Genomic DNA, 27,747 nt, shown 5'->3' with positions numbered 1-27,747 from the left:
ATGAAAACCAAGAAGCCAGACCATCCAGGAGCCCCCTGTGTAAGGGAGGGCCCAGCACCTGCTCTGGACTACAGGCCTTCTGGAAGCACAGCCGCAGCTGCAGGGACCACACCCCGCGCGCTGAGTTAATGCTCTGCTGGCACCGTTCTGAAATTCTTAATAACTCATGAACAAGGGTCTGGCATTTTCATTTTGCACTGGGCCCCTCAAATTGCTTCATCCATCCACAGCCATAATGGGGGCTTGGCCTGTCTACAACAAACCGCTTCCCCACCCCGGGGCTGGGAACCCATTAACACAGACAAACAGGACTAAACCAAGCCCCTGCGATTAGCAGACGCTCTGCGGCTTCGGGAGGCCGGGGGCGCTGTGGAAACGGGCAGGGGAGTTTCCGAGGCCGGCCACTAGCCCGACGCTTTTTCAACCCCTGGCAAAAAAAAAAAAAAAAAAAACTCCGATAAGAAAAGTAGTGCCCCTGGCCGTGTTGAAGCCCACGCTGCCTCAATCTTTGGCTCCAAGTGGCGCTCCTGTCCCCTCAGCTCCGGAACCCAGGCCTCCAGTGCTGCCAGAAGTGGCGACGTCTTGCCTTTTGACGTGGGCAAGTGTCCCGGGCCGGAGGCTCAGTGTGCCGGGGTGAGAATGGGGAAAGTGCGGGTCCCTCACGGCTGAGGGGAGCTGCCCGAGCTCGCCGGGGGCCGAGGGAAAGGTTGGGGGCAGATGAATAGGGGGCGGCGCGCTCGGCTAACCTGGGGCCCGAGCCTCGCCCTAGTCTCAAGGGCCGCGAACCTAGTGACAGGGAGGGGGAGCGGCCTTCACCTCGGAGCCGGGGCGGGGACCGCTGTCACCACGCCTCAGAGGCGGCACGGGGAGGCGGGGCGAAGAGCGGCGGGGGTGGGGCTCCGCCGGACGGGGTGGGGCTTAGCCGGAGGGCGGGGCCACAGCTGAGCGGTATTGCTGATGCATAGCCATGAATAAACTGAAGACAGACCGCTCTTTCAGGAAGGTTCCATAGTGTAGTGGTTATCACGTCTGCTTTACACGCAGAAGGTCCTGGGTTCGAGCCCCAGTGGGACCATGACTGGCACGTCAGTTTTTCATTTCTGAATATGTTCTTCGATATTTAGGGGCAAAAACTGAAAAGCAAAAAAATAGCGTTTTTCTTGCTCCCTTCTTTTTCAAGTTTTTTTGCTACGTTTTCATCGCAGAAGCGAAATGACATATACTTTCTCTGCCTATCCCTCCAGACCGCTGTGGTCATCGCCCGACCTGCGAAACAACCGAAGGAGGGGGCCGGGCCGAGTCGCCTGCTCCTAGTTCTCCCGGGCGACCTGGGACAATCGGCCGCTCGTGGGAAGAAGACAACACGGGCAAGTCAGGACAGGACGGTTCCCAAGAGCCTCCAACTAAAGCATGGCACGGGAATATCGCTTTTATAGCGGTTGAATTATTAAAGGTTCTGACAGTTTTCATTAAACTCTCAAACACAGAGCAGGGATAAAAAAAATCACGGTCCTGTTCTTAATATAGCAGTAGGGTTTGTTGAATAGATATTCATCTGTTTAATGAAGACTCTAATCACACAGAACAGAACAAGTGTCAGGCTTGTAGACATTCAATAAGTGCCCGTTGAAACGTTTCTCTGGTTCCTTTTTGCTTCTCTTTATTTAGTAAGTTTCGTTTGAAGGGGCTTGTTATGATTATTTTTAACGCTGGCCGTTTTTATCTTTGACAAGAGGAATCAAGGAAAGGTGTTTGGAGCCCTGTGGGACCTGAGGGTGTGGGCCAGGGATGGGATGGATAGTGGTGGCAAGGATAGAGGAAGAAGCCCAGACTTTTTATATCTGTTTATTTGTCTATATAGTTTTGCTCATACGCTCTATACATTTGCATCCTTTTCTAACTCGAGTATAACACATGATTGTCCGTGTTATTACAATCACTTAATCAACTTTATTCTTAAAGCCTACGTAATTAAAAAAAAAAAAAGCCTGTTAACGACCAAGTCAATTCCGATTCACAGCGACCATATAATGTAGAACTACCCCATATAGGGTCCAAGGAGCGGCGGGTGGAGTCGAACTACCCACCTTTTGGTTAGCAACAAAGCTCTTAATCGCTGTGCTACCAGGGCTCACTAGTTAATTACGTCAAAAACTCGGCTGCTGACCGAAAGGTCGAAGGTTCGAACCCAGCAGCTTCTTGGGAGACAAGACCTGGCAATCTGCTCTCTTAAAGATTAAAACCAAACCCACTGCAGTGGAGTCAATTTGGACTCATAGCGACCCTGTAGGGCAGAGAAGAACGGCCCCATAAGGTTTCCAAGGATGTAATCTTTACGGAAATAGACTGCCATAGCTTTCTCTCGCGGAGCTACTGGTTTCCAACCATCGACCTTTTGGGTTAGCAAAAGAGTGCTTTAACCACTGCCCCACCAGGGCTCCTTTCATCAAGATTACAGCCTAAGAAACACTAAGGGTGCAGTTCTACTTTGTTATGTAGGATCGCTATGAGTTAGAATTGACTATAAGGCACACAACAACAATTATGTCAAGCACCGTTGTAAACATTTTACATATTACCATCCCATATAATTCTCAAAATAACTCTATGATATAGGAATTATTATCACTTTTTTATCTTTACAGATGAGAAAATTGAGGCCCCAAAACGTTAAGTAACTTGCCCAAGGTCACACAGCAAGTAAGAAGTGGCAGAATTGGGATTTGCACCCAGTGGGGCTGAGCCTCTGTGCTCATCAGTGCTGTGCTGCCTCTCATGATTTACTTAAACCAATCCCCTAATCTTGGCCATTTAGGTTGTTTCCAATCTTCCGTTATTACAAGTAACACAGCAATGTAGATCTTTGTGGTTAACTGTCTGCCCCCAAATTTAGTATGTTACTGAGTGAATAGGTACGAACATGATGCTAAATTGCTTCCTAAGAAGGGAATCTATGTCATTTTCACTGAATTCAAGAATGCTAGTTTATGGTAGCCCTGGTGGTGCAGTGGTTAAGAGGTCAGCTGCTAACTAAAAAGTCGGCAGTTTGAATCCACCAGCCGCTCCTTAGAAACCCTATGGGGCAGTTCTACTCTGTCCTAAAGGGTGGGAAGCCAGTGGGTAGCAACCGGGAAGTGCTTACTGGCAGGAAATTGCTTAAGGTCACCCCCAAGAAGATGATGGCAGAGAAAGGATTAAGACCTGGGCCTTCTGATTCTAGTTTCCATTTCCCTCCACTGCTTCCCTTACATTTAAAGATAGAATAAAACCACTTTCCTCCTTGGCTAAACCAATCTCAGTTGGCATTAGCATCTTCTCTGAGACTTCCCTGTCGAGGCCGGTAACTCTGTGGGTTAACTTGATGGGGCTCAGCCAAAACCCTAAGAAGTAAATCGAATAAGATGCTTAATCAGGCCGGTGCTCAAGGTAATCCTCTGCTCTTGGGGAAGCTCTCCATTTCAGTCAGGAAGAGCTGCAGCCAGGACAAGGAGAAAATGCCACACAAGGTAGAAGGCTTCTTGTTATTACTTCTCTTTGGCTACGAAGGTATGTGCTATGCAACCATTATCATTAATTAAATCATTAATCATGCAATTGAATTCCTAACATAATTGAAATAAAGTAGATTAATAAAAAAAAATCACTGTCAATTAGCAGCGCATGTCAATTGCCATGTGTTGTTAGCTAACAATTGTATTTGTGTGGACGCAGTCCTCTTTGTCTTGCCACTGGCTTTCCTGCTAGAGTTCAAAGGATGCTTAAAATGGCAAAGAAAGAAGGAAGGGTCTCAGGAACTGTATAAAATAGCTATAAGTTACAACAACTAATAAGAAAATATGGCAAATTCTCAAAATTTGTTAGGAGTCAAAGAGCGGTGGTATAACTTAATCTTTCAAACTGGGACAATTTGGAAGGTAGAGCAGATGCTATTAATAGTTCTGCTGGGACAACAGGTATAAACCAGGACCGTCCCAGGCAAAGCGGGATGTAAGGTCACCCTAGTTTAAATACGGATTAACGTAACACACGGAGTACCAACCGGACTGTAATCCAACTGAGAGTTGGAAACCCCCCAAGACTCAATATACTCCCTAAATTTTGAATTTCTAAAGATAGCCCTGGTAGCAGAGATATGCGTAAATAAGGACAAATTAAAGGCAAATCTCTAAAATGTCATTCAAATGCAAGTTTTATGTACTCAATCTTTGAAATAATACGCTTTCATTTTCATGGCACTCTCAAGTCTTAAAAAAAAAAAAACTCAAGTCTAAAGTACCCACCAACTCAGAAGTTCTAGGCCTTCCTTTTTAGGTTCATTCCAGATGTTAGAAATTGGTTGAATGTCTTGTCCTTGGTCATTGCGTGTTTATGGCTATTCAGGAAATAAAAAAAGGAAGGCAGGGAGGTGGAGACCTCTGCGCTTGCCTATGATCTCACAGGGTGGACAGACCTGACTAAACTCACACAAGTAGAGTCAGAATTCCTGGTTTGAAGCATTCTGCTCTTTACTCCACCACGGTATTTTACTGGCACAGTACCTGTTTTCACGATTTCCCATTCTCCAAATTTGAGATTTTTGTTATTTAGTTACATTTCACAGTATCCTGGAGGACCTTGAAAATATAATCCCAAGGTCATTTTTCAAACCCCACCTTGTTGTTGTTAGTTGATTCCAACTCATGGCGACCCCTTGTGTTACAGAGTAGAACTGCTCCACAGGGTTTTTTAGCTGTAATCTTTATGGAAGCAGGTCACTGGGCCTTTTCTTCTGCGGTACCGCTGGGTGGATTCGAATTGCCAGCCTTTAGGTTAGCAGCTGAGTGGAAACCATTTGTGCTGCGCCACCTATTTCTAAGTTGTTGTTGCTAGTTGCCATTAAGTCAATTCCAACTCATGGTAACCCTATGTGTTTCAGAGTAGAACTGCACCCCATAAGATTTTCAAGGCTGAGACCTTTTGGAAGCAGATTGCCAGGACTGACTTCCAAGGTGCCTCTGGGTGGGTTTGAACTGCCAACCTTTCAGTTAGTAGGGATCATTTAGCCAATTGTCATTTTTTTTTTCTTTGCAATGAAGAGTCAAGACCTTGTCCCAGTAACTCTTAATTCTTAAAGACGCTTTTGAGTTTTTGTTTTTTTCCTTTACTCCTCACCCTTCCCTCAGCAAGAAAATGTAAACATAGCTTGGGTCCAAATACCCTCGTTCTAAGATATCCACAGGGGTCGCCCTCAAATTTCTCTTCCTTGTCATTCACATTGAGATTCATTCTTTCATTCATCCATTCATTCAATAACCCATCCCTGAATACCTGCTATGGTTCAAACATTGTGTGTGACCTTGACACACAGGGCAGACCCTTGCTGCTTTCACTGTGCTGAGTCTAACAGCCTTGTTCTGTGACTCCAAAATGGGAAGAAGCCCTATAAAAGTTTACCAGCTCATTTTAAAATAGGCCTGTCCATTAGAGCTACACTTTTCTTCTTCAGTGGATGTAAGTAATAAAAGACACGCGATCCACAGGCACAGAGCACAGCACTCTTTCCTGTTCTATAAAAAAACAAAAACAAAAAGGAGTCAATTCCAACTCATAGAGACCCTATATGACAGAGTAGATCTGCCCCCGTAGAGTTTCCAAGGAGTGCCTGGTGGATTTGAACTTCCAGCCTCTCGGTTAGCAGACGTAGCTCTCAATCACTACGCCACAAGGGTTTCCTTCCTGTGCTATAGCTTACCAATATTTGTGCGTGACTGAGAAACTCCAGAAATTTCCACAAAGAGCAGAGAATAGCATCTGTCCAGGTGGAATGGAATCTGGTCCAGTGGGGAGGCTTGGGAAGCTTAAGTTTTCTTACTCACCTAATCCGGTCCCTCTGCCCTCACACCGACTGGAAAGGAAACCAGCCAACCAAAACTGGCCAGTGTGGCTTGGTGACCTACTGTGTGCTCCACTCTGAGCTAGAGGGATGCTCCAGGGGACAGAGAGAAAATACAAGGCACACTCCCTCACTTCAGCAGTTTACCATCCAGATGGAGAAATAAGGCCACATACATGGAAAACATGCATTCGTTGCATGAATGGGAACCTTAAGATAAGTGTTCTTTGTCTGATTTACTCTTGGCGGTCGGTTTCTGTCCCACAGAGGCAGTGGCTCCTCATTACAGCGAAATAAGGTAAATGGATTGACTCCACTTCTATGTTGAATGAGGGTTCCTTTGTGAGTGCGCAAATCATCAGAGTAAAGCACTGTCTTGGTTTTATAATCGAGGCAGGCTTCTATTATCTTACATTGCATTAAATGCCAGTGATGATTTTCAAGATATGCATTTTATTTAAATATGTCAGTCTATTACTTGGTCATGTTATTATATAAAAACAAAACACCAAGACTCATCTTACAGGTGAGCGTGCCCCTCCGCAGGTGTGTCAACCACCCAAGGATGGTAGATTTTTTTTAAAAAGCAACTTTATTGAGATGTAATTTACATACCATTAAATTCGTCCATTTAAAGAATACAATTCAATGATCTTAGTATATTCACAAGGTTATGCAACCATCCCACTATCTAATTTCAGAGCATTTTTCATCACCCCAAAAAGAAACCCCATACCCATTAGCAGTTACTCCCCATTCCCTCCTCCCCCAACCCCCTAACCAAAAAAAAAAAAAAAAAACCAGTTGCCTTTGAGTCGATTCCTACTTACAGTGACCCTATAGGACAGAGTGGAACTGCCTCCGCAGAGTTTCCAAGGAGCACCCAGTGCATTCAAACTGCTGACCTTTTGGTTAGCAGCCGTAAGCACTTAACCACTACACTACCAGTGTTTCCCCCAACCCCCTAGCAACCACTAATCTACTTTCTGTCTCTGTGGATTTGCCTATTCTGGACATTTCATATAAATGGAATCATAAAAAATATGACCTTTCGTCATTCACTTAACATAATATTTTTGAGGTTCACCCATGTTGAAGCATGTATGGAATGTAGATTTACCCACGAATATTTTGCCCGTTCCCTAAAATAGTAACACTTTCACACTGCATGCAATTTCCTTCTTTCTTCTCCACCCAAGAGGCACATCTCCAGCCTGCTGTTTCCTCCTGTGTCTTACTCTTGTTTCTGAAGTAGTTTGGAAGCTGGCTACAGTTTTTATCATTCATAATTTTATGCTTTTCTCCTTGGCTTCATCTGCCTCCATGGGAAGGAAAACTTTGTATTTAGTGAAAACCAATCAGAGAGGCTAGAATAGTCTTTCCTAGGTGCGCCCGACCCAAGCCATGGTGTTTTCAGTTGCCTCATGTGCATGTGAAAGCTGGACAATGAATAAGGAAGACCAATGAAGATTTGACGCCTTTGAATCATGGCGTTGGCGAAGAATATTGAATATACCATGGACTGCCAGAAGAACGAACAAATCTGTCTTGGGAGAAGTACAACCAGAATGCTACTTAGAAGTGAGGATGGCAAGACTTCGTTTGATGTACTTTGGACACGTTATCAGAAGGGAGCAGTCCCTGGATAAGGACATCATGCTTGGTAGAGGGTCAGCGAAAAAGAGGAAGACCCTCAACGAGATGGATGGACACAGTGGCAGCAACAATGGGCTCAAACAAACCAACAATTGTGAGGATGGCACAGGACCGGGCAGTGTTTTGTTCTGTCATGCATAGGGTCACTATGAGTCTGAACTGACTCGACAGCACCTAACAACATTGTATGTCTAACACGTGCTTTTCCTTTTGAGTTTAGAAGGCACATTTTGAGGAACAGGCATGCCTTGAATGTTCCGGCTGAGGTAACTAGGGTTTCCCCATGGATTGGCCCTTTGGGCAAAAGGACAGCATGATCCCATACGGCATCAGTCTCACATTGGTGAGTGACAGACCTCTCTGACTCTGTAGCGGAGACACATAGCCTGCGAAGAATCTCGAAAACAATCCAAGCAGGGAGAAAATATGCAACCACAGGAAAATATGCCTTTCCTATTTTTCCTTTAAAGGCTGATGTTTTCTTTCTCTTATGCCAACAACGTTATTTCTTAGTATTATAATATGTTGAAGCCAAAAAATGCTTTTGTTCTCCAGTTTTTTTGGTGATTAAATCACTGGGGTGGAGGGGGGTTTACAGCCCCCACGTTGCTGCTCCCTTGGTGACAGTTTTTCCTGTAAAATGCTTGTTATTCCTTCTCCCTCAGCTCATTTCCATAAGGATCTGGCGCCTCAGAACCCCAGGCTGCCTACAGACAAATGCTTTCCGGGGAGGGCAGCCTGGGAGGAAAAGAATACAAGAAATTTGCCCAACGTCTGATTCGGCACAGGAATTGGCTCTCTGAAACCAGGCCTTCCTCTTAGCCTTCTTCCTCTCCACAGGTAGACAGTGACGGCATCCTCTCCCCCTCCCCCACTTTTTGCCTTCTGCTTTGTTTCCACAAAAGGCAGAAACTCCTCCAGGGTAGCCCGTGGATACTAGGTAATGCAAATGGCCCAGCAGGCAGGGACAATGAGAAAGGTTGGCTGAGCCTCTTCTGAACACTGAGTTTGCTCAGTTGCAGCTGAAGAGACCCTCTTCAATGACGAACATGGCCTCTGAACCAAACTGATTTGATTATTTAAGGCCACTCTGTTTTTTCTTTTTTGTCAGTAACCAACACCGCTCGCCTCTGGTCCCCCCAAAAGAGGGTCTTGGCACAATGCTGCTCTTGAAGATGGGGCCGTAGGGTGGAGTGCCTTCTAGATTAACCAACCCCCAAGTCAACTAGATACGAATTGCTCCTCTACTTTGTTCTTCATGGTGCATAGCTGCTGACTGAGGTTATGGGTACTATTCAGTCTTTACTTGCTTTCCCCTAAACTACAGATGTTTCCAGCCTGCTGCCTACCTCAACACGTGGGTGTCCCGCAGATCTCCCAAGCTTACCACCACCACCAGTCACTGTTGAGTTGATTCCGACTCATGACAACCCCATATGTGTCAGAGTAGAACTGTGCTCTGGAGGGTTTTCAATGGTTGATTTTTCAGCAGTAGATCTCCAGGTCTTTCTTCTGAGATGCCTCTGAGAGGACTCATACCTCCAACCTTTTGGTTAGCAACTGAGCACGATAACCGTTTGCACCACCCAGGGACTCCAACTTACTCTCAAGGACTCCCAACCTTCCTATGCCCCAAACAGAACATCTCCACACCACCCCCCCCTCAAATTCCTGCTCCCCTGGAACCTTCTCCTCAGTAAATGGCAGCTCCATCCTCCCAGTTGCTCAGGCCTCAAATCAGTCAGAATCCAGCCACTTCTCATCACCCCACTGCCCCTCCTGGGCAGAGCCCCCATCATCTCTCACTTGGATGAGGGCCACAGCTTACTGCCATCGAGTCAATTCTGACTCACAGTGACCCTATAGAGTTTTCAAGGCTGTAAATCTTTACGGAAGTAGACTGCCACAATTTCTCCCATGGACCCACTAGTGGTTTTCGGACCGCTGACCTTTCGGTTAGCAGTCTATCACTTTAACCATTGCGCCACCAGGGCTCCTCACTTCCCACCAAATTGGACTTTGCTTCCACTTTTGCCCATACAGTTAGGCTACATAAAGCAGCCAGAGAGCGCCTTGGAACATGGTCAGATCAGATCCCTCCTCTGCTCCAGTCCCTTCTATGGTGCACCACAGTAAAAGCCAAGGTTCTCAATAAGGCCCATAAGGCCCTCCACGACCTGCCTCCCTTCCTTCCTCCACCCCTCCCTTCATCTCCATCCATCTCTCTTCTTTCTGCGCTGCCTCCGGCCCCAGGGCCTCTTTGCTGTTCCTAGAACTTGGCAAGCTCATGCCAACCTCAGGGACTTTGCACTTGTTATTCCCTCCTCCCAGAATTCTTTTCCCCCAGATATCTCACCTCATTCAGGTCTTTGCTCCAACACCACCTTCTCAGTGAGGGCTTCCTGAAACCTAAAAGTACACTCCCTGTCCCCCCATTTTGCTGCTTTATTTTTCTCCATAGCAGCCATCATCATTTTATGTCCTAGATACTTGCTTGATCTCAGAAGCACGCTCCTCACATGTGTTGTTGTTTATTTTATAGGCTTGTCTAATCTTTGGCTGAAAGGTGGACTTTGGGAGAGGCTTCAGTTCTGAGTGAGCAAGGTGTCCGGGGCCATAGTCTCAGGGGTCACCAAAGGGTTTTGAGCAGGAGAGTGATGCAATCAGGTTTACAGTTTTATTCCACTGGCAACAAGGAGGATGAGTCAGGCAATATCTCTCTTCAGCAGGGAGAGTATCCGGGGAGAGAGCATGGGGGCCTAAAACCAGGCAGTGGCAGTGGGGATGGACAGGAGAGGGTGTCTATGGTAGCCACCGAATATGGGGGTTAGGAAAAGGAGGAAGCTAGGGCGACTCCCAGGTCTCTGGATGGGGTGGTGAGTGGATGGCGGAGCCACTCAGCAGGCTAAGAAATAAAGGAGAACAGGTCTGAGGAAAGAGCTAATGAGTTCCATTTTTAAAACTCCTTTTATTGACAGAATATCCATATATTTTATTGAAGTATAATATACCTACAGAGAGTACATTTAAATGTACAGATCAGTGAATTTTCACAACTGAACACATCCATGTAACCAGCACCTAGATCAAACAACAAAACATTACCAGCCCCCCAGACACCCTCTTGGTGCTTCCTCCCTGCCATTCCTGGCCCCAAGTGTAACCAGTATACTGATGTTGAGCAGCATAGATTGAGTTTGCCTGTTTTGTACATTTAAACGGATTCGTAGGGTGTATCCTCCTTAGCATCTGATTTTTCACTCAGCATCATGGTTGTTAAGATTCGTCCATATCGTGGCATGTAGTTGTAGATTGTCCATTCTCATTGCAGGATCGTGTTCCACTGAGTGAATATACCACAATGGACCCATTTCACTCTAGATGGACATATGAGTGTTTCCAGTTTGGGGTATTACAAATACTGCTGCTGTGGATAAGCTAGGACATGGGATTTTTTCTTTGATTGGTTTTGTTTTGTTTGAGAACATATGTATGGGTTTCCAGTGGGTAAATGCTCAGGAGCAGAATTGCTGGGTCATAGGGCATGTATACGTTCAGCCCCAGTATAAATTGCCAAAGAGTCTGTCTTAGTCATCTAGTGCTGCTATAACAGAAATACCACAAGGGGATGGCTTTAACAAAGAGAAATTTATTCTCTCACAGTCTAGTAGGCTACAAGTCCAAATTCAGGGCATCGGCTCCAGGGGAAGGCTTTCTCTCTCTGTCAGCCCTGGAGGAAGGTCCTTGTCCTCAATCTTCCCTTGGTCTGGGAGCATCTCAGCACAGGAACCTCAGGTCCAAAAGATGCACTCTGCTCCTGGCACTGCTTTCTTGGTGGTATGAGGTTCCCCACTCTCTTCTTGCTTCCATTTCCTTTTATCTCTTGTAAGATAAGAGGTGGTGCAGGCCATACCCCAGGGAAACTCCCTTTACATTGGATCAGGGATGTGACTTTAGTAAGGGTGTTACAATCCCACCCTAATCCTTTCAACATCAAATTACAATCACAAAATGGAGGACGACCACACAATACTGGGAATCATGGCCTAACCAAGTTGACACATATTTTGGGGGGACACAATTCAATCCACGACAGTCTTCTAAAGATGTTACGTCAGCTTACACTCCCACCAGGAACATACGAAAGTTGAGGTTCCTCCATAGCCTTGTTGAGTCCACTATTTAGAGAGTAAGAGACATCTACATGGAGATATTCAGCAAGCCACTCAGTGTAAGAGTCTGAATTTTAGTTTCACCACACCTACGGGGTGTGGAGAGGAAGGAGGGCTCTCAGAGGGGACTGAGGATTATTCAGAGTGGTGAGAGAATGAGGTGAGCAGTATTATGGAATCTAAAGGAAGATGGGAAGGACTGACAGCATCCAAAGCTGCAGAGTGAAGATGTAAGATCAGTATTGGGAAGTCTATTGGATTTGAAAATAAGTCATCAGTAACTTCCTTTGCCAGCACAGGGCTTGGCACTGTGGTACCGTGGTGGTCTCCTACCAAGATGGCACTCCCTAGCCCTCAATGTTGCCTGAGAGGGTCAGCTCTGCCCACAGTGGACGAGCCAGGGAGTCTCTAGGAATGAATAACCAGTGGAACAAGGGCCTAGGAAAGGCTGGGTGTGGTGGCTGCGGGGTAGAGGTAGCCCTGAGTCTTCTCAGGCTAAAAGATATTCCCCCTCTGGGCTCCCATTAGCCTGTGCATAACCCATCAAAGTACCCATCATGTGCTTTGTCCAGTGGTCTGTTGTCTCCTGGATCCTCAAGCTGTTTGTGAGCAGAGAGCCAGGCTTCTATTTGAGAAGGCCCAGGCTCTAGTACAGTGCCAGGCTCACAGGGTACACATCAAAGAGTTTGTTGAATGGGTAAATATGTATTATTTAAATGAAGGCACAAATTGAAAAGATAGCTTTTATAATTGTGCTGAAAAAAGATGAGGCCACTCCTTTACCCTCTAAAACAGTCGGAAAGGTTTTGGTCGGAGTCTTAGTTATCTTAGTTATCTAGTGCTGCTATAACAGAAATACCACAAGTGGGTGGCTTTAACAAAGAAAAATTTATTTTCTCACAGTTTAGGAGGCTGCAAGTCCGAATCCAGAGCACTGGCTCTAAAAGAAGGCTCTCTCTCTGTCAGCTCTAGAGAAAGGTCCTTGTCTCTTTTCAGCTACTGTTTCTTGGCTCCTTGGAGATCTCATGTGGGTTGGCATCTATCTTCCCCTGTCTGTGCTTTCTTGCTTCGCAGCTTGCTCAATCTGCTCTTTTATATCTCAAAAGAGATTGATTTAAGACACACCCTACACTAATACTGCTTCATTAATATAATGAAGAAAATCCATTCCCAAATGGGATTATAACCATAGGTATAGGGGTTAGGATTTACAATACATATTTTGGGGGACACAATTCAATCCGTAATAGTGGGCATTAGATTCACTTCTTAAATAGGAAAGGTCGGTTGTTCCAACCCACCAGCCGCTCCACAGGAGAAAGACCTGGCAATCTGCTTCCATAAAGATTACAGCCTTGGAAACCTATGGGGTAGTTCTGCTCTGTCCAGTAAGGTCGCTATGAGTCAGAATCGACTTGATGGCAATGTATTTTTTTTTCATACCTGTGGTTATAATCTCATTTGAGAACGGGTTTTGTTATGTTAACGAGGCAGTATTAGCGTAGGGTGTGTCTTGAGTCAATCTCTTTTGAGATATAAAAGGAGCAGATTAGGCATAGAGGGGCAAGCAGATATGGGAGAAGACAGATGTCACACCGCGCGAAGATCACTAAGGAGCAGAGGAACAGAAGCTGAGGAGACAAGGACCTTTCCCCAGAGCCGACAGAGAGAGAAAGCTTTCCCCTACCACTGGCGCCCTTAATTCAGACTTCTAGCCACCAAAACTGTGAGAAAAGAAATTTTCTTTGTTAAAGCCACCCACTTGTGGTATTTCTGTTATGGCAGCACTAGATAACTAAGACAGTTATGTAAACGGGACCAAGTTCTGACTAGCACAGCAGGCAGACACCAGGGCTGATCATACGGAAGAGTTAATGAGTAAAGAGAAAAACCCTGATTGTTAATTTCAAGTGGAAAAAGAAAGCAAGACACATAATCGTTTACATAGTAGGTTCTCAAATATGTCTAAGAAAATACGCACAGAAAAAAGACTGGAAAGATTTATACTAAAATGTTAACAGTGTCACCTTCGGGTGGTAAGAAATATAGGTGCTTCCCCTCCGTCTTTGCTACTTTAATGAATTTTTCAAAATTCTATAAAAAGCATGGAAACCCTGGTGGCACAGTGGTTAAGAGCTATGGCTGCTAACCAAAAGGTCTGCAGTTCGAATCCACCAGGCGCTCCTTGGAAACTCTATGGGGCAGTTCTACTCTGTCCTACAGGGTCGCTACGAGTCAGAATCAACTCAACGACTGGGTTTTGGGGTTATAATGAGCAATCATCACCCTGTTTTTTGTTTCATTTTGCTCTCCCTTAGTTTCTCAGCATCCGTGGATGTTCTTCCTGGCAGATATTTACTTAGCTTGTTCCAGAAAGGAGCTTTGTTAACTTTTATGAGGCTATTTTCATTTCACTTTTCCATACCATGAATCACGTTGTTGAATTTCTCTTGCTTTTTTTAACTTGATTTTTCCTCTCTTGTTCTTTTGCTCAGCCACACTTGGACTATCATCTACCGAGGTATGTTAGAGTAAGAAGGCTGCAATTTACACAGAGACAGTTTTGAAGATTTTTTCCTAGCCAAAAATAATTTACAGGAGTATCACCTTATTAAAAAAAAAAAAAAAGCATATTAAAGGCTTTTTTTTCTGGTGGTGGCAATATCACGTTTTCTGGGCAAGCTCCAAGATTGGTATTTAATAAGAGAATGAAAAACCAGGTTTTAAATCAGATGGTAGAATCTCAAATCCAGTACCTTTTAAAATTGGATACCCAGGTAGAAACTTCCAGGGGATGAGCGAGGAGGCCAGCTTTGGGTTACTCTATAATGGGGTAAACATTGCCCTGTACATGAGTGTGTCTGAGAGAATATTAGCTGGTCGCCCACATAGCAGCAATGTGTTTGTTCAGAATCAAAGATAAATGGCAACTGTGAGTATTAAGGCTGGATTGATAATTCTGGTTTCTGACAATGAACTTTCCCAGTGGTGCTGACCACAGCTGCCTTTGAATGTGAGTTTTCTGACATTCCTGCCTCTCTGGGTTCCCACAGGATGAGGGCGAGGACCCCTGGTACCATAAAGCTTGCAAGTGCGATTGCCAAGGTGGCGCCAACACTCTGTGGTCTGCGGGAGCTACCTCCTTAGACTGCATACCAGGTAAGCGTCTCCTCTCCTTGGGGCCCCGGATCTTAACAGCCCTCGGGAACACTCTATTTTCTCTCTTTCTGTCGATGCTCTGCTTTAGGTGTTCTCCACTTGGCCTCCAAGGTGAAGATTCCACAACAACCACTGTGTCAACAAACTGTACCGATGGCACTGTTCAGAAGCAGATTCCTCGCTCTCTACCTGGCCTGGGTGGACAGGAGCTAGGGCCTAATTTTCAATACACTAAATTAATGGGAGTTATGTAAAATGAATCAATGGTAGGCAGCATGGAGTTTTGAGAAGAGTACAGGCTTTAGAGCCAGAAAGCCCAGGGTTGGAATCCTGGCCACATCATTCATTTGTGTCAGGAATCCTGCTTTCTTCTTCTTCTGTCCAACACTGGTAATAGGACCGGGCCTGGATATTTACTTCTCACTAAATATCCATGTGCTAGTTTCTGGGTAGGAACTCTGGTGGCGCAGTGGCTAAGCATTCGGCTGCTAAGCAAAAGGTTGGCAGTTGGAACCCACCAGCCACTCTGTAGGAGAAAGATGTTGCGGTCTGCTTCCCTTAAGATTTACAGACTTGGAAACCCTATGGAGCAGTTCTACTCTGTCCTGTAGAGTCGCTATGAGTTGGAATCAACTTGACGGCACCCAACAACACAACCCCTTAGAGCAGGGTCGGCAAATTCTGACCCTTGCGCTAAATCCAGCTCACTGCCTGTTTTTGTAAATAAAGTTTTATGGGCACAAAGCCATTCTCGTTCATTTGCATATTGTCTATGACTGCTTCCACACTAAAAAAAACTTGCCATTAAGTTGATTCCGACTCATAGCGACCCTATAGGACAGGGTAGAACTGCCCCATAAGGTTTCCAAGGAATGGCTGGTGGATTTGAACTGCTGACCTTTTGGTTAGCAGCCGAGCTCCTACCCACTGCACCACCAGGGCTCCTGCTTCCACACTAAAAAAACACACTACAACGGCAGAATTGAATAGTTGTGACAGAGACCATATGGCCTGCAAAGCCAAAAATATTTCTGTCTAGCTATTTACAGAGGCAGTGGGTTGTTTTTTTTTTTTTTTTTTACAGAGGAAGTTTGCTGGCCCCTGGTTTGGTTTTTCTAGAGAACCCAAAACCAAACCAAACCCGTTGCCACTGAGTTGATTCTGACTTACAGTGACCCTATAGGACAGTAGTGGCATAGTGGTTAATAGCCACGGCTGCTAACCAAAAGGTCGGCAGTTCGAATCTACCAGGCACTCCTTGGAAACCCAGTGGGAAGTTCTACTCTGTCCTATAGGGCTGCTATGAATCAGAATCGACTTGACAGCAACGGGTAATAGGACAGAGTAGAACTGCCCCATAGGGTTTCCAAGCAGCAGCAGTGGTTAAGAGCTTGGCTGCTAACCAAGAGGTCAGCAGTTCAAATCCACCAGCTGCTCCTTGGAAACCCTATGGGGGCAGTTCTACTCTGTCCTATAGGGTCATTATCAACTCTATGGCAACAGGTCTGTTTGTTTGTTTTTTGGTTTATTGTGAGTTGGCAGGGGGTTCTTCTCCACCGAACCCCCTAGGGACCCAGGCTGAAGGAGAAGCTACTATCTCAGTGTGTGGCCTTGTCTTTTTTTCCACAGCAGGGAGGTGAGATCCAGCCCTTCACTGCCTCATTTTGGAAGCGGTCCTGGTCAGGTTGGCTGGAACTACTCACATGGCTTCACCTGACTGCAAGGGGGCTGGGAAAGGTGGGGATGTTAGTGTTGTTGTCGGTTGCCCTTGAGTCGATTCCAACTCACAGTGACCCCATGTGTGCAGAGTTGAACTGCTCCATAGGGTTCTTGTGTGTGTGTGTAAAAACGTGTTTTTAGTAATGAATATTTAACTAATGATTTTATGGAGTATGCATCTTCTTAAACTGCATTTTTAAACATTTAATAATCAAGTTTTTATAATATTACCAGAGGAAGTTTACTTTTGCAGCTGTGGCAGCAAAAAAGCTATCCCAGGTCAAAAGCCTGGAGAAAAAGTAAACTTTGTCCCTAACAGAGGGTTAAACAGACTAGTACTGAAAATCAAACCAATTGCCATCGAGTCGCTTCCAACTCATGGCAACCCTATAGACAGAGTAGAACTGCCCCATAGGGTTTCTAAGGACAGCCTGGTGGATTCGAACTGCCGATCTTTTGGTCAGCAGCTGTAGCTCTTAACCACTCTGCCACCAGAGTTTCCATACAGACTAGTAAAAGGTGTCATATTCTCTCTCTGGAGAAGTATGTTGGCCAAAAAACAGGTAGTAAAAGGAAAAAAAAATTTTAATGATAATTCGAAAAATCCCTGAAAAACAAGGAGTATGTATGTAACATGCCAGGAATAAAAAAATCAAGGAATTATCCCCGTCTTCATACAGTTTTCAAGGCTGTGACCTTTCGGAAGCAGATTGCCAGGCTTCCTTCCAGAGATGCCTTGGGGTGGATTTGAACCGCCAACCTTTTGGCTAGTAGTTGAGCATTTAACTGCGTCACCCAGAGATTCCAAAAAAGAAAAAAAGCCCATTGTCATGTTGTGGGGCCCACTGCAGTTCCTTTTCTCCCTGCCTCCAGAACATAGACTCTGAGGAAGGAGTGAGCAGACATAATTTTCAAAGGCTTTAGCAGGCACAGTAACATCTGCCATGCTCAGCCCTTTCCACTGCTCCAAGCCTATTTTACAGGAAACAGTCCTTGCCACTCCTCTCCAGGGTTCTGAGGGAGCCATGAAACTTCATTCACTTTACATAATCTCCTAAAAATAGCTCCACAAGGGGCAGGCGTGTGTGTGTGTGTGTGTGTTCACACGCAAGCGTTATTTCATTACATTAGCATGAAAATAGCAAATGGGGGGTAGTAACAATGGCTTTGGTGAAGTGATGGCCTCTGCTGCCTGTTTCCTACTTACTGCAAGAGTGTAACACAGTCTCTAAACTAAGTCTGTCATGACTGTTAGCGTGGAGGGGAACATGGAGCCTGGTGGTGAGGCAAGCTGGAGGTGCAGTTTAATTCATCAGGCTTCTCCTTACAGAGGAGTCCCTGGGTGGTGCAAATGGTTAGCACACTCGGCTGCTCACCAAAAGGTTGGAGGTTCGAGGTCACCCAGAGGTGCCTCAGAAGAAAGGCCTGGTGATCTACTTAAAAAAAAAATCAGCCGTTGAAAACCCCATGGAGCACAGTTCTACTCTGACATTCGTGGGGTCACCACAAGTTGGAATTGACTTGACTGGCGACTGGGAAGTTTTCTTTGTAGCACTTTCACTACTTTTCATGGCAGCTGCTTTGGTTTTTCTTCATACAGGACATCTGATTGCACTCCTTGGCCTTGGCTCATGCAGTCATGAGAAGGGGCTGCGAGCTGCCCAATCCATCGTGCGCACCCTCTGTAATCATCCACTTGTACTTCAGTTCAACCCCCCTTTAGCAAGTGCCTTTTATGAGGTCACCATGGGTTGAAGTTGACTCAATGGCAAGCAGTTTTTATTATGTGCCAGGCACTGCTGGGGATACAAAAATGAAGGCATTGTCCCACCTGGAGAAGTTGACAAGTGTTCTTTTCTCTAGGGACTGGGCCCTTCTGGAGTTCCCTTCCAAGGAAGTGCTTTCTAAGGGGAAATTGAAAAGGGATTATTCATGGCGATTGGCTTCATTGACCCAATCAACTGTAAGCTCAGGAAGCCTGCCCTGGAGGCCATCACCTACACCTGGGTTTGAGGGCTGTGAAGAAGACCCTGGTCCCCAGGCTCTCTCCCCTACACAGATGCCGTGAACTTGAGTACTTGAAGTTTCCAAAGTTAGAAATTCTCTTAGTTTAAGTACTCTCCACTCTGTGTGTGTGTGTATTTGTTTGTTTGTTTACAACACAGATATTTCCAGGAAGGAAAAAAAACACAACCTTAGTATTAAATGGTTGATTTATTGGTGCTAGTTGGTTCTTCTGTGAAAGAGAAGATTCAGGGCAGCAGGGCTAGCCACCACCTTCAGAAGTTACCTGTGCCTCAGATACTTCGTGGGAATATCAAAAACGCTGCTTGCTCTCTCTGAATTCTGAGGTTCAGTGCTTCCATAATAGCCCGTCTTAGGAGAGAAGGCGGCCCTGGAAAGTACATAAGGACAGACGAGTCACTCTGAGCTGCCCGGAGGAACTCTTAGGTATACCTGGGCTGGCCCTCACCCTGGTTAATGCCCAGGGGCCCCACCCACAGAGCAGAAGGTGACCTGTTCCTTACATTATGGTCTCCTAATCTTCAGCTTAGCACTATTAAAAGTACTAAAAGATCTGGCTTTTCCACAGTTGAGCCCAGATTACCCCCCAGTACTCTGAGGGGGTGAATAGGGTAGGGAAGGTTTAAAAAGTATAAGAAATCAAATGGTTCACTAATGCTCTACTTTTATTCTAGATTTTATATTCTATACTTGATTATACTCGAGTTTACATTTCATTCTGTAAATATTATTCTATGTATTCTACTATATAGATATATATTCAAGAATGTCCCTGAGCTCTTTGTTCAACATACATAGCCTGATTCGAAGCACTTTATGAACAGGCCTTTATCCGTCTAATTATAAAACCATTGCTCAGAAGAACCATTTGCACCACAAAAGAGACAGGTCTTTCTTGACGAGGAAAAGGAGTATAAAAACAGGTGTCACTGCTATAATAGTAAGATTCCACTGGGCTGAGAAAAGTTGAGAGAGCCTGATGAAGATGTCCTGAATTCCTTCAACATCATTATTTGTTGCTTTCTCGTTCGCACTCAATTGACAGTTTGGCTTTGATTAGGCCAGAGGGAGTATTGTGGGCCACAGTCAACCTCTGCTTCCTCCCCGAGCTCTCTGCTTCCTGTATCTGCCATTATCTCTGCCTATCTCAAGTGGCCACCCAAGGTGTGGCGATGGTGTTTGTTTATTCCTTCCTTTCTTCATCTACCCAATCAACATCCACTCAGGACAGACTGGTAAGCAAGACAGACAATAGAAGCTGGTAATGACACAGTCACAATAAGGAGTGCTAAGTGCTAATTAATTAATTAATTAAGTAAGTACAGAGTGCCTTGGAGGCTGCCCCTGGAGACCCACACCCAGCCCAGGGTGGGCAGGGGAAGTAGGCAGAGAGCTGAAGGATGAGTGGAGTTGTCGAGGGGGTAGGGAGGAAGGGAAGGGACAGAATGTCACAGGCAGAGGGAAAAGCAAGTCTGGAAACAGCCTCAAGGGAAGGCCTCTAGGCCACATGAGGACAGCAGAAGCGCCCCGTTCCAGAGGAGAGCTGAGTCAGGAGATGGATCAGGCTCTGAAGGGCCTTGTAGGCCTTGTTAGTTTGCACTTGACATCTTGAGGGCAGTGGGTCACCACTGAAGGGCCTGAAGCAGGGAAAATACTTGCGGAAAGTTCTCTGGCTCAGGCATGGAAAAGAGTTGGGACACTACCAGGTGGCCTTCAGGAATCTGGAAAAGAGAGGGTTTTGGGTGGGCGTGGTAAGAAGGCAGAAAGGCATACAGGGGCTTAAGAGTATTTAGTAGATGACGAAACGGGATCTGGAGGTAAACTGACTATGGAAAGAGGAGGCGTCAGGAAAACAAGAATAATATAACTGGAACACGGTTTACTCCACAGCATGCAGAGTGCTAGAAATGTCGTGTTTGCTGCTTTTCTAAATCCAAATGCATCCAGTTTGAGTCCCCCCTTGTCACTGCCCATGAAGAGTCTAAGGATTTTTGAAGTTCCTTCCTCTCTCTTTTGGGCCACATGAACCCCTCAGGGGCTTTGAAAAGGGCTCTGATGGCAGCCTCCCTGGGGCTCACAGTGCTGCTCAAAGGTGGCCATCTCATTGGTGGCGCCTCTCTCTGCCCAAGTTTCCTGAGGGAACCCATTGCTCAGGGCTCCCAGGCCCCATCCATGCTCCAGCTCCCTCAGGGGAACAACTTTCAGCTGAACTCAGGCCTCTACCACACGCCACTGTGACCTTAGCTGGTGCTGTCAAGCCTCCTGGGCAACAGTCAGTCAGAGCCCAGAGCCTCCAGCCTACCCTCTGGGACAATCAGCTAATTCCTGTTGAGATTTAGACCTCCCAAATCCACAAGCCTGAGAAAGGCTGTTGACAAGGCTTCTCCTCTCTCTCAGATCTCTCTCTCTCTCAGGTCTCTCTCTGTCAGAGCTCACACACACACCACACACACACACCACACACCACACACACACCACACACACACACACACACACACACACACACACACACAGAGACAGCGAGAGAGAAAGACAGAGACTATTCCTTTTTGGGGCAAAAAAGAGCCCAAACCTTTAGAAATAGGAGGCTAGACTTCTTGTGAGGATGTGGTGGGGAATGGGGCCAGGCCAGAGAAAGGTAGAGGGATTGGATTTCCAGCAAGTCCTCACCAGAAAAACAAACATGCAAAACTCAGGAAGTCATCAGTATCTCCTCACGAATTCACCCGATGACATCAATATTAGCTGCTGCTTCTTGGCCAGGCACAGTGCTGAGCACTCTACAAACATTATTCATTTAATCCTACAGAGACTTTATGGAGGCAGGTACTACTGTCACACCCATTTCACAGATGAGGAAACTGAGACTTGGAGAAGTTAATTAGCTTGCCCAAGCTCACCCAGAGGCTCACTGACAGCAGTAGGTCTTGACCTTGGCTGTTCATTGCAATCACCTGCAGCTTAATCAGAATCTCTGGGGCTGTGGCCTGAACACGTGATTTCAGGGTGCAGCCAAGGCTGAGACCCAGCAGTGTCAAGCCTCCACTTTGTAACCTGGGCCAAACACCAGGTTTGTGGCTTAGGCAGCCTGAGAGCCGGAGCAGTGGGCAGGGAGCCGGCGTGGGGTCACATGATGAAGGGCTCAGTTTGGGATAGATGGGGCCATCCAAGTGGAAATATGCACCTGGAAATACTTAGGGGTCAGTGGGATGAGGTCTGGGGCCTGGGAGTCAGGCCTGGGCTCCTGGCTGCAGCCATGGAGATGATGAGCTGATGGCCTCCCCTGGAGAGTGTGTGCGGGATCCACGTCCAAACAACAGATTCTCCACCACCTGGACAAGCCCTCACATGCCTCCCAGCCCATTGCCACTGAGCGTATCCCTGCAGGTTTACAGTCCACTCTTAAGTGCTAGATGAGTTCGCTGGGAAGAGATTGAAGAGAGATGAGGGAAAATGGGAGGAAGAGCAGAACGAAATAAGAATCAAGTGACTGGGAGTGGTGACAACCCACTTTTCCTTCCCTTCTGTCCCTCCCTCACAGCTGGTGGCCAGAGGGCCAAAAAAAAAAAAAAAAAAGAGAGAGAGAGAGAGGTTTGTCATCAAATGCTAGAGCTGGAGGAGGACTTGGACACATCCACTTTTAGAATTTTACAAATTAGAAAACAGGTTGAACAACGACCAAGGTCCAGCTGAAAGCCAGCTTTCCGATGCCTCTTTCTGGTTGCTCGGGCTTGTTTTCCAGGCTGGAGGCGAGTTGGGGAGTGGGGGGGGGAGTTGCCAAGTCCATGGGCACCAGGCCCTCTGAATCTGCCAGCCAGCAAAATGCCTTCCCTGCCAGGTCAAGGGTTTCAAAGTATGCTTTGAAAGTGTGCTTGTGAAAAATGCAGCCGCTCTGAGGGTGGATTCCTGGAAACTGTATTCTCAACAAGCTTCCCCAAGGATTCAGCCACACAAGGCCTGAGTCAGTGGCCCCCAAAGCACTCTCTCTCCCAGGAAGACACGTTATTTGAATGGGCTCCCAAAGTCTTGTGTACTTGATAAGTACAAATGCTTGGGTACTTAATCACAAATGCTGCCTCCTCACCCCTGGCCCCATGAGCTGCAGATACTGGTGGTAGTCGGATCTATTTTTTTGGTTCACTGGGGCGTAAGGTTAAGCCCCCCTTGGCCACAGGCCTGAAGTTGTCCTTTTTAGCCTCTAGGGACAGGGCATGGCTGTCCCTGCAGGCCCTCTGGAGTCTTGGGATAGCTTTCAAGCTTTTGCAAGCTTCTGCAAGCTTCATTCAATTTTGAAAAACTATCCTCCCGAAAGACCTCAGCACTCATTTTACTGTGAAAGGTGATGATGCCCCAGTAAATACGTTCAGCTCTTCAGCCTGAAAGCTCATTTACACACAGAAAAACAATCTGATTGACTTTATTTGGAGTTTATCACTCACAACCAGGAAGACGTCTCTGCATGGCTTTATTATTTGTTTTCTATAGAAATTTAGTTAGAAGTTGGCTTTGGCTATAAGTAAGAGACCCCCTAAAAGAGTGGCTTATTGAATTAGGAGTTTTGTTTGACTTGCATGGTAGGCAGTTGCTCAAGGATAGCAGGGCTGAGGACTCTGGAGTTCTCTTGACCATGCCCCCATAGTACAAAGTGGCTACCATTGCTCCAGCCATCAGGTCTCATTCTACGCAACCAGAAGCGGGAGGTGGCAAGCAACACTTGACCAGAAATCCTGAGCTGACATCCTCTTGTGTCTTACTGGCCAGAAATTGTATCACATGGCCACTTTCATCTGCAAGGGAGGCCAGGAAATATAGTATATTAGCTGGCCACGTTGCTGCCCCCAACAAAATTAGGGTTCTTTAGTCAAAAAGAAGGGGAGAATGAATACCGGGTTGGCAGCTGGCAGTCTCTGACCAGGTAATTCAACAGCGTTCTTAGCGTGAGAGGAAATACACGAGCAGCAGCAGGCAATTAGCATATAATAAGCAGCTTTGGCTATTCTTATTTGAAGAAAGCAGCTCCTTTCAACTGTTCCTATTCAACAGTCACTCAGCCACATTTCACCCCCTTTTTTTTATTAGACTGGTGAGAAAACTGCAATTTACAAGTGGGAAGTCGGTCTCAATATATAATTGTCCCTCTTGACTCTCACCATTGTTTTGTTCCTATAATTGGCATCATATACTTTCTGAGGCCAATTAGGGGCCCTGATGACATCATGCAGGGCGGCTAATCCTATGTTAATGAGGAAAACCAAGATGTATGGCATTTAAAAATATTTGCTGCAGAACCTCTTGGTTTTTAGGCCTTTAAGCTTGTGAAAGAGGTGCGCTCTTTTTAAAAAATTCCCCCACTCGTGATGTTGTCATAGAACCACTCCCTCTGGTGTTTCCAAGGCTGTAAGGCTCCAGGGCAAGCCCTTGCTTTCATCTCCACTCTTCCTGCATAAGCAGTGAACAGGTTCAAGACCTAGCTTGATTGTGAACTGCACTGACAAGGAAAAGTCTCCACTTTCAAAAGTGCAAATATAATGGTTTTTCTTATCACTTCAGTCTTCTTCTTGTGTTTGTTGACTATTCAGTCTTTTTGTGTCTGAGATATATGAATGTTTTAATGTTCTTTTGTCTCCCTTTTCCCAGAATGCCCATATCATAAACCCCTGGGTTTTGAATCAGGAGAGGTTACACCAGACCAGATCACCTGCTCCAACCCAGAGCAGTACGTTGGCTGGTATTCATCCTGGACTGCAAACAAGGCCCGGCTCAACAGTCAAGGCTTTGGGTAAGCAGGCCAGGCAGCTCAGGTGATGGTTTTTATAAATGTGATATACAAAAGTAGGTTCCTCTAATAAATGAACGGCACAGAATTCATTTACTTTTTCAATATTGATTGAGCACCTTCCACACACCTAGTACTGTGGATACAGGCAGTGAACGAGACAGCGGAGGCCTTTGTTTACAGGGACAGATGGGCTGTAAGCCAATAACCGCCCAAAAGATTATTTAGTGAGTGTAATGGAGGAGAGGAAGAAGGAAGAAAGGCTTTCTGAGAGTCCTGGGATAGAAGTCAAAAGTCAGGAGTCACCCAAAGAGCAAGTCTGGAATAGGAAGAGAAGGCAGCCAAGGACTGAGTCCTGATAAATTCTCAATAAAAGAAAAAAAAAAAGGAGGGAAACCACAGATCTTCATAATTCACCAGCCGCTCCCTGGTAACCCTATGGGGCAGTTCTACTCTGGCCTATAGGGTCGCTATGAGTCTGAATCAACTGAACCAACAACATGTTTGCTTTATGGGTTTATAGCTAAAAAAAAAAAGGAATTCCTTAACTGGTTCTTTTACTTTTCAATGATCAAAAGCCCTTCCAGATACACTGGGTGGTTCAGGGTTCTGCCCTTGGTAGACACTGCCTGAATGGCAAGGATGACAGCATCGAAAGATTCAGGTAATGTCTGCAGAGAGTGAAAATGAAGAAAGTCATTAGGAAACGTATGGAGAAAGTCATTAGGAGACACTAATGAAAAGGGAACGGGGCTGGTGGGTCTAATAACCACGTGTTCACGCATTTTGGAGAAAGACACACTCAACCTACACCCCAAAGATTTTAGCTATACTTAAAGGCATTTTGTTGATAGCTTAGTTGAATCTGGCAATTGCTCTTCGGGAGATGGGGATACAGGGAGAGATGAGATCCAAGCTAAGTATCACGGAGGCTCTTGGAGTCAGCCTCCAGGTCTAATAAGAGTGCTGCTCAGACTGCCAGCCTTTGCTGATGGCTCTTCAGGTGCTGGGGCCCCCTCCAAAGATGGTACCTGAGGAGGCCTTCCGGGGGAAGGGCTCCTGGTGATGTGGTGTGTTCCCGGCAGGTGCGCCTGGCTCTCCAAGTTCCAGGACAACAGCCAATGGTTACAAATCGATCTGAAGGAGATCAAGGTGATTTCAGGGATCCTCACCCAGGGGCGCTGTGACATCGATGAGTGGATGACCAAGTACAGTGTGCAGTACAGAACCGATGAGAGCCTGAACTGGATTTATTATAAGGACCAGACCGGGAACAACCGGGTAAGTCAGGCCTCTGTCCCGGATCACCTGCGGCTCCCGCCCTCATGGTGGGTCATCCATGCTTCTTCGCCACCATACTGTGTGCTCTCGGGGGGCGGGGGACAGGTGTCTTTCCTTGTCACACCCTTGGTACCCAGTGCAATTTGTTGGCCAATGAATGCCATTCTTGTGTGCAAAAGAAATATTTGTCTGAATTCTCATATCAGCAGATAGTTGCTTGAAGAATCAAGACCAGCCACTTGGACTATTCTAAACTCACTGGATCACTGAACATTCTTTGTTTCATGGGTCTTGCTTGATCTGTTACTGATGCAAGTAGGTAAAAGAGTCCGTTTATATAGATATGGCCTTGACTTCCTACTGATTGAGACTGAATGCTGGGAAACTTTTGACAACCCAGAAAGTTAGCCACTAAACTATGTGAACAGTTAAAAGGACCCCACCAGTGGAGATGCAGTGGTGCGGGTTTAGAAGCCTTTGAACATTAAATGCAGCCTTCTTAATCCTTTGGGCAACTTTATCTCCCAGCAACCTCTGTGGGCCAGGCCTGAAGTCTTGTTCGCCAAGGACTGATTATATATACGATGAATAAAAATAAATTAAAAACTCAATAGTTGTTTAGAAATGTTAATTGTCCTTTTGCCTAAGTGTAAGGACTTCCCCAGCCTAATTTGGACATTTAATCAGGTTAAACAGACACATGTGGCTGAGAATGAGAAGGCATACATGGGTTGAAGTTTCGAAGAGTTTGAACACGACAGGAAAAACTATCTTGATACTTGGACATCTTATTTTGTTTTTGTTCTTAATTAGTTGGCTTTTAAAAAGTCACTGGAATTCTTTTGCAAGCCCTGTCTGCTTTTCTAAAAGCCTCAACAGTTTGCAAAGAGGCACATTCAAGTATCCACCGCACCATTTTATGTTACATTCAGAAAAACACTAAGCAAAACCTTTTCTCCCAACTCTGGGGCACTGCTCTCTGCCTTCCAGAATCATCTCTGTAGCTTTTATGTCTTTTCTTAAAACCATTTTTCCAAGCCTAAACAGTACTTGCCATTTGTATTGATGTAGGGATGGACACACAAACTTTGGCTGGCAACTCAAGAGTTTTTACTTGAGCCCCACTTTGGATACTTTTTGGACATGAGAGCATTCCTCTTACAAGTGTAACATGGATCTTTTCAAAGCTCCTTGTCCAAATGCAAAGAATAAAAGTACAAAAATCGGTAAATAAAAGCCCAGAGTTGTTTTCTATCAATGCCATCCCATAGAACTTTCTAGAATGATGGAAACGTCCATATCGGGACTGTCCAATATGGCAGCCACTAGTCACATGTGACTACTGAGCATTTGAAATGTGGCTAGTGTGATGGGGGGGTGCTGAATTTTTATTTAACTTTAATTCATTTAAATAGCTGCATGTGGCTAGTAGCTACCACACTGGAAGGTACAGTTTTAGATATCTCCACAGAGTAACTCAATTGCCCCAAGCATGTAGGTGCTGACAACCATTCAAGGTCTGATTTTGGGGGCACTTGCAAATTTCCTGGAGGAGCCCTGGTGGCACAGTGATGAGGTGCTTGGCTGCTAACCAAAAGTTCGGCAGTTTGAACCCACCAGCTGCCCCATGGGAGAAAGATGTGGCAGTCTGCTCCCATTAAGATTTACAGCCTTGGAAATCCTGTGGGGCAGTTCTACTCTGTCCTATAGGGTCACTATGAGTCAGAATCGACTTGACAGCAACGGGGTACGGGTTGCGAATTTCCTGGGCTTTAACAATTTTCTGAGATTTTACATAGAATTAAGAGTTGGGGCCAGCTCCAGACAGGAATCACTCTTCCTTTTCCCTCCCCTGATGTGGTGGTGACAGAATTTTTTCCCCTCCTTTAGGTCTTCTACGGAAATTCGGACCACACCTCCACAGTCCAGAACCTGTTGCGTCCCCCTATAATATCCCGCTTCATCCGACTGATCCCACTGGGCTGGCATGTTCGCATTGCCATCCGGATGGAGCTGCTGGAGTGCGTCAGCAAGTGTGCCTAACGCCTGCCTCAGCTTAGCGCCTGCCAGGGGGTGGTGGGCACGAG

General features: G+C 45.9%; 1 protein-coding gene and 1 non-coding gene across 2 annotated transcripts; both read left to right on the top strand.

Moving 5' to 3' along the window:
• RS1 (retinoschisin 1) lies at window positions 1-27,735 on the top strand. The gene is made up of 9 exons (XM_003416027.4): window positions 1-39; window positions 520-633; window positions 726-948; window positions 1,245-1,367; window positions 14,196-14,221; window positions 14,754-14,859; window positions 24,241-24,382; window positions 25,465-25,660; window positions 27,551-27,735. Exons 1-9 carry the CDS (start codon window positions 1-3, stop codon window positions 27,701-27,703), a joined length of 1,122 nt encoding a protein of 373 aa, XP_003416075.1. The 3' UTR covers window positions 27,704-27,735.
• TRNAV-UAC (transfer RNA valine (anticodon UAC)) lies at window positions 1,003-1,075 on the top strand. Its single transcript has one exon. It is a non-coding gene; the product is annotated as a tRNA-Val (tRNA).
• Window positions 27,736-27,747: the final 12 nt, after the last annotated feature.

This window comes from Loxodonta africana, chromosome X (genome assembly GCF_030014295.1).
Source record: "Loxodonta africana isolate mLoxAfr1 chromosome X, mLoxAfr1.hap2, whole genome shotgun sequence".
In the NCBI taxonomy this organism is placed as follows: domain Eukaryota; kingdom Metazoa; phylum Chordata; class Mammalia; order Proboscidea; family Elephantidae; genus Loxodonta; species Loxodonta africana.
Note: the sequence above shows the minus strand (reverse complement) of the source record. Positions and strands in the feature narration are given on the sequence as shown.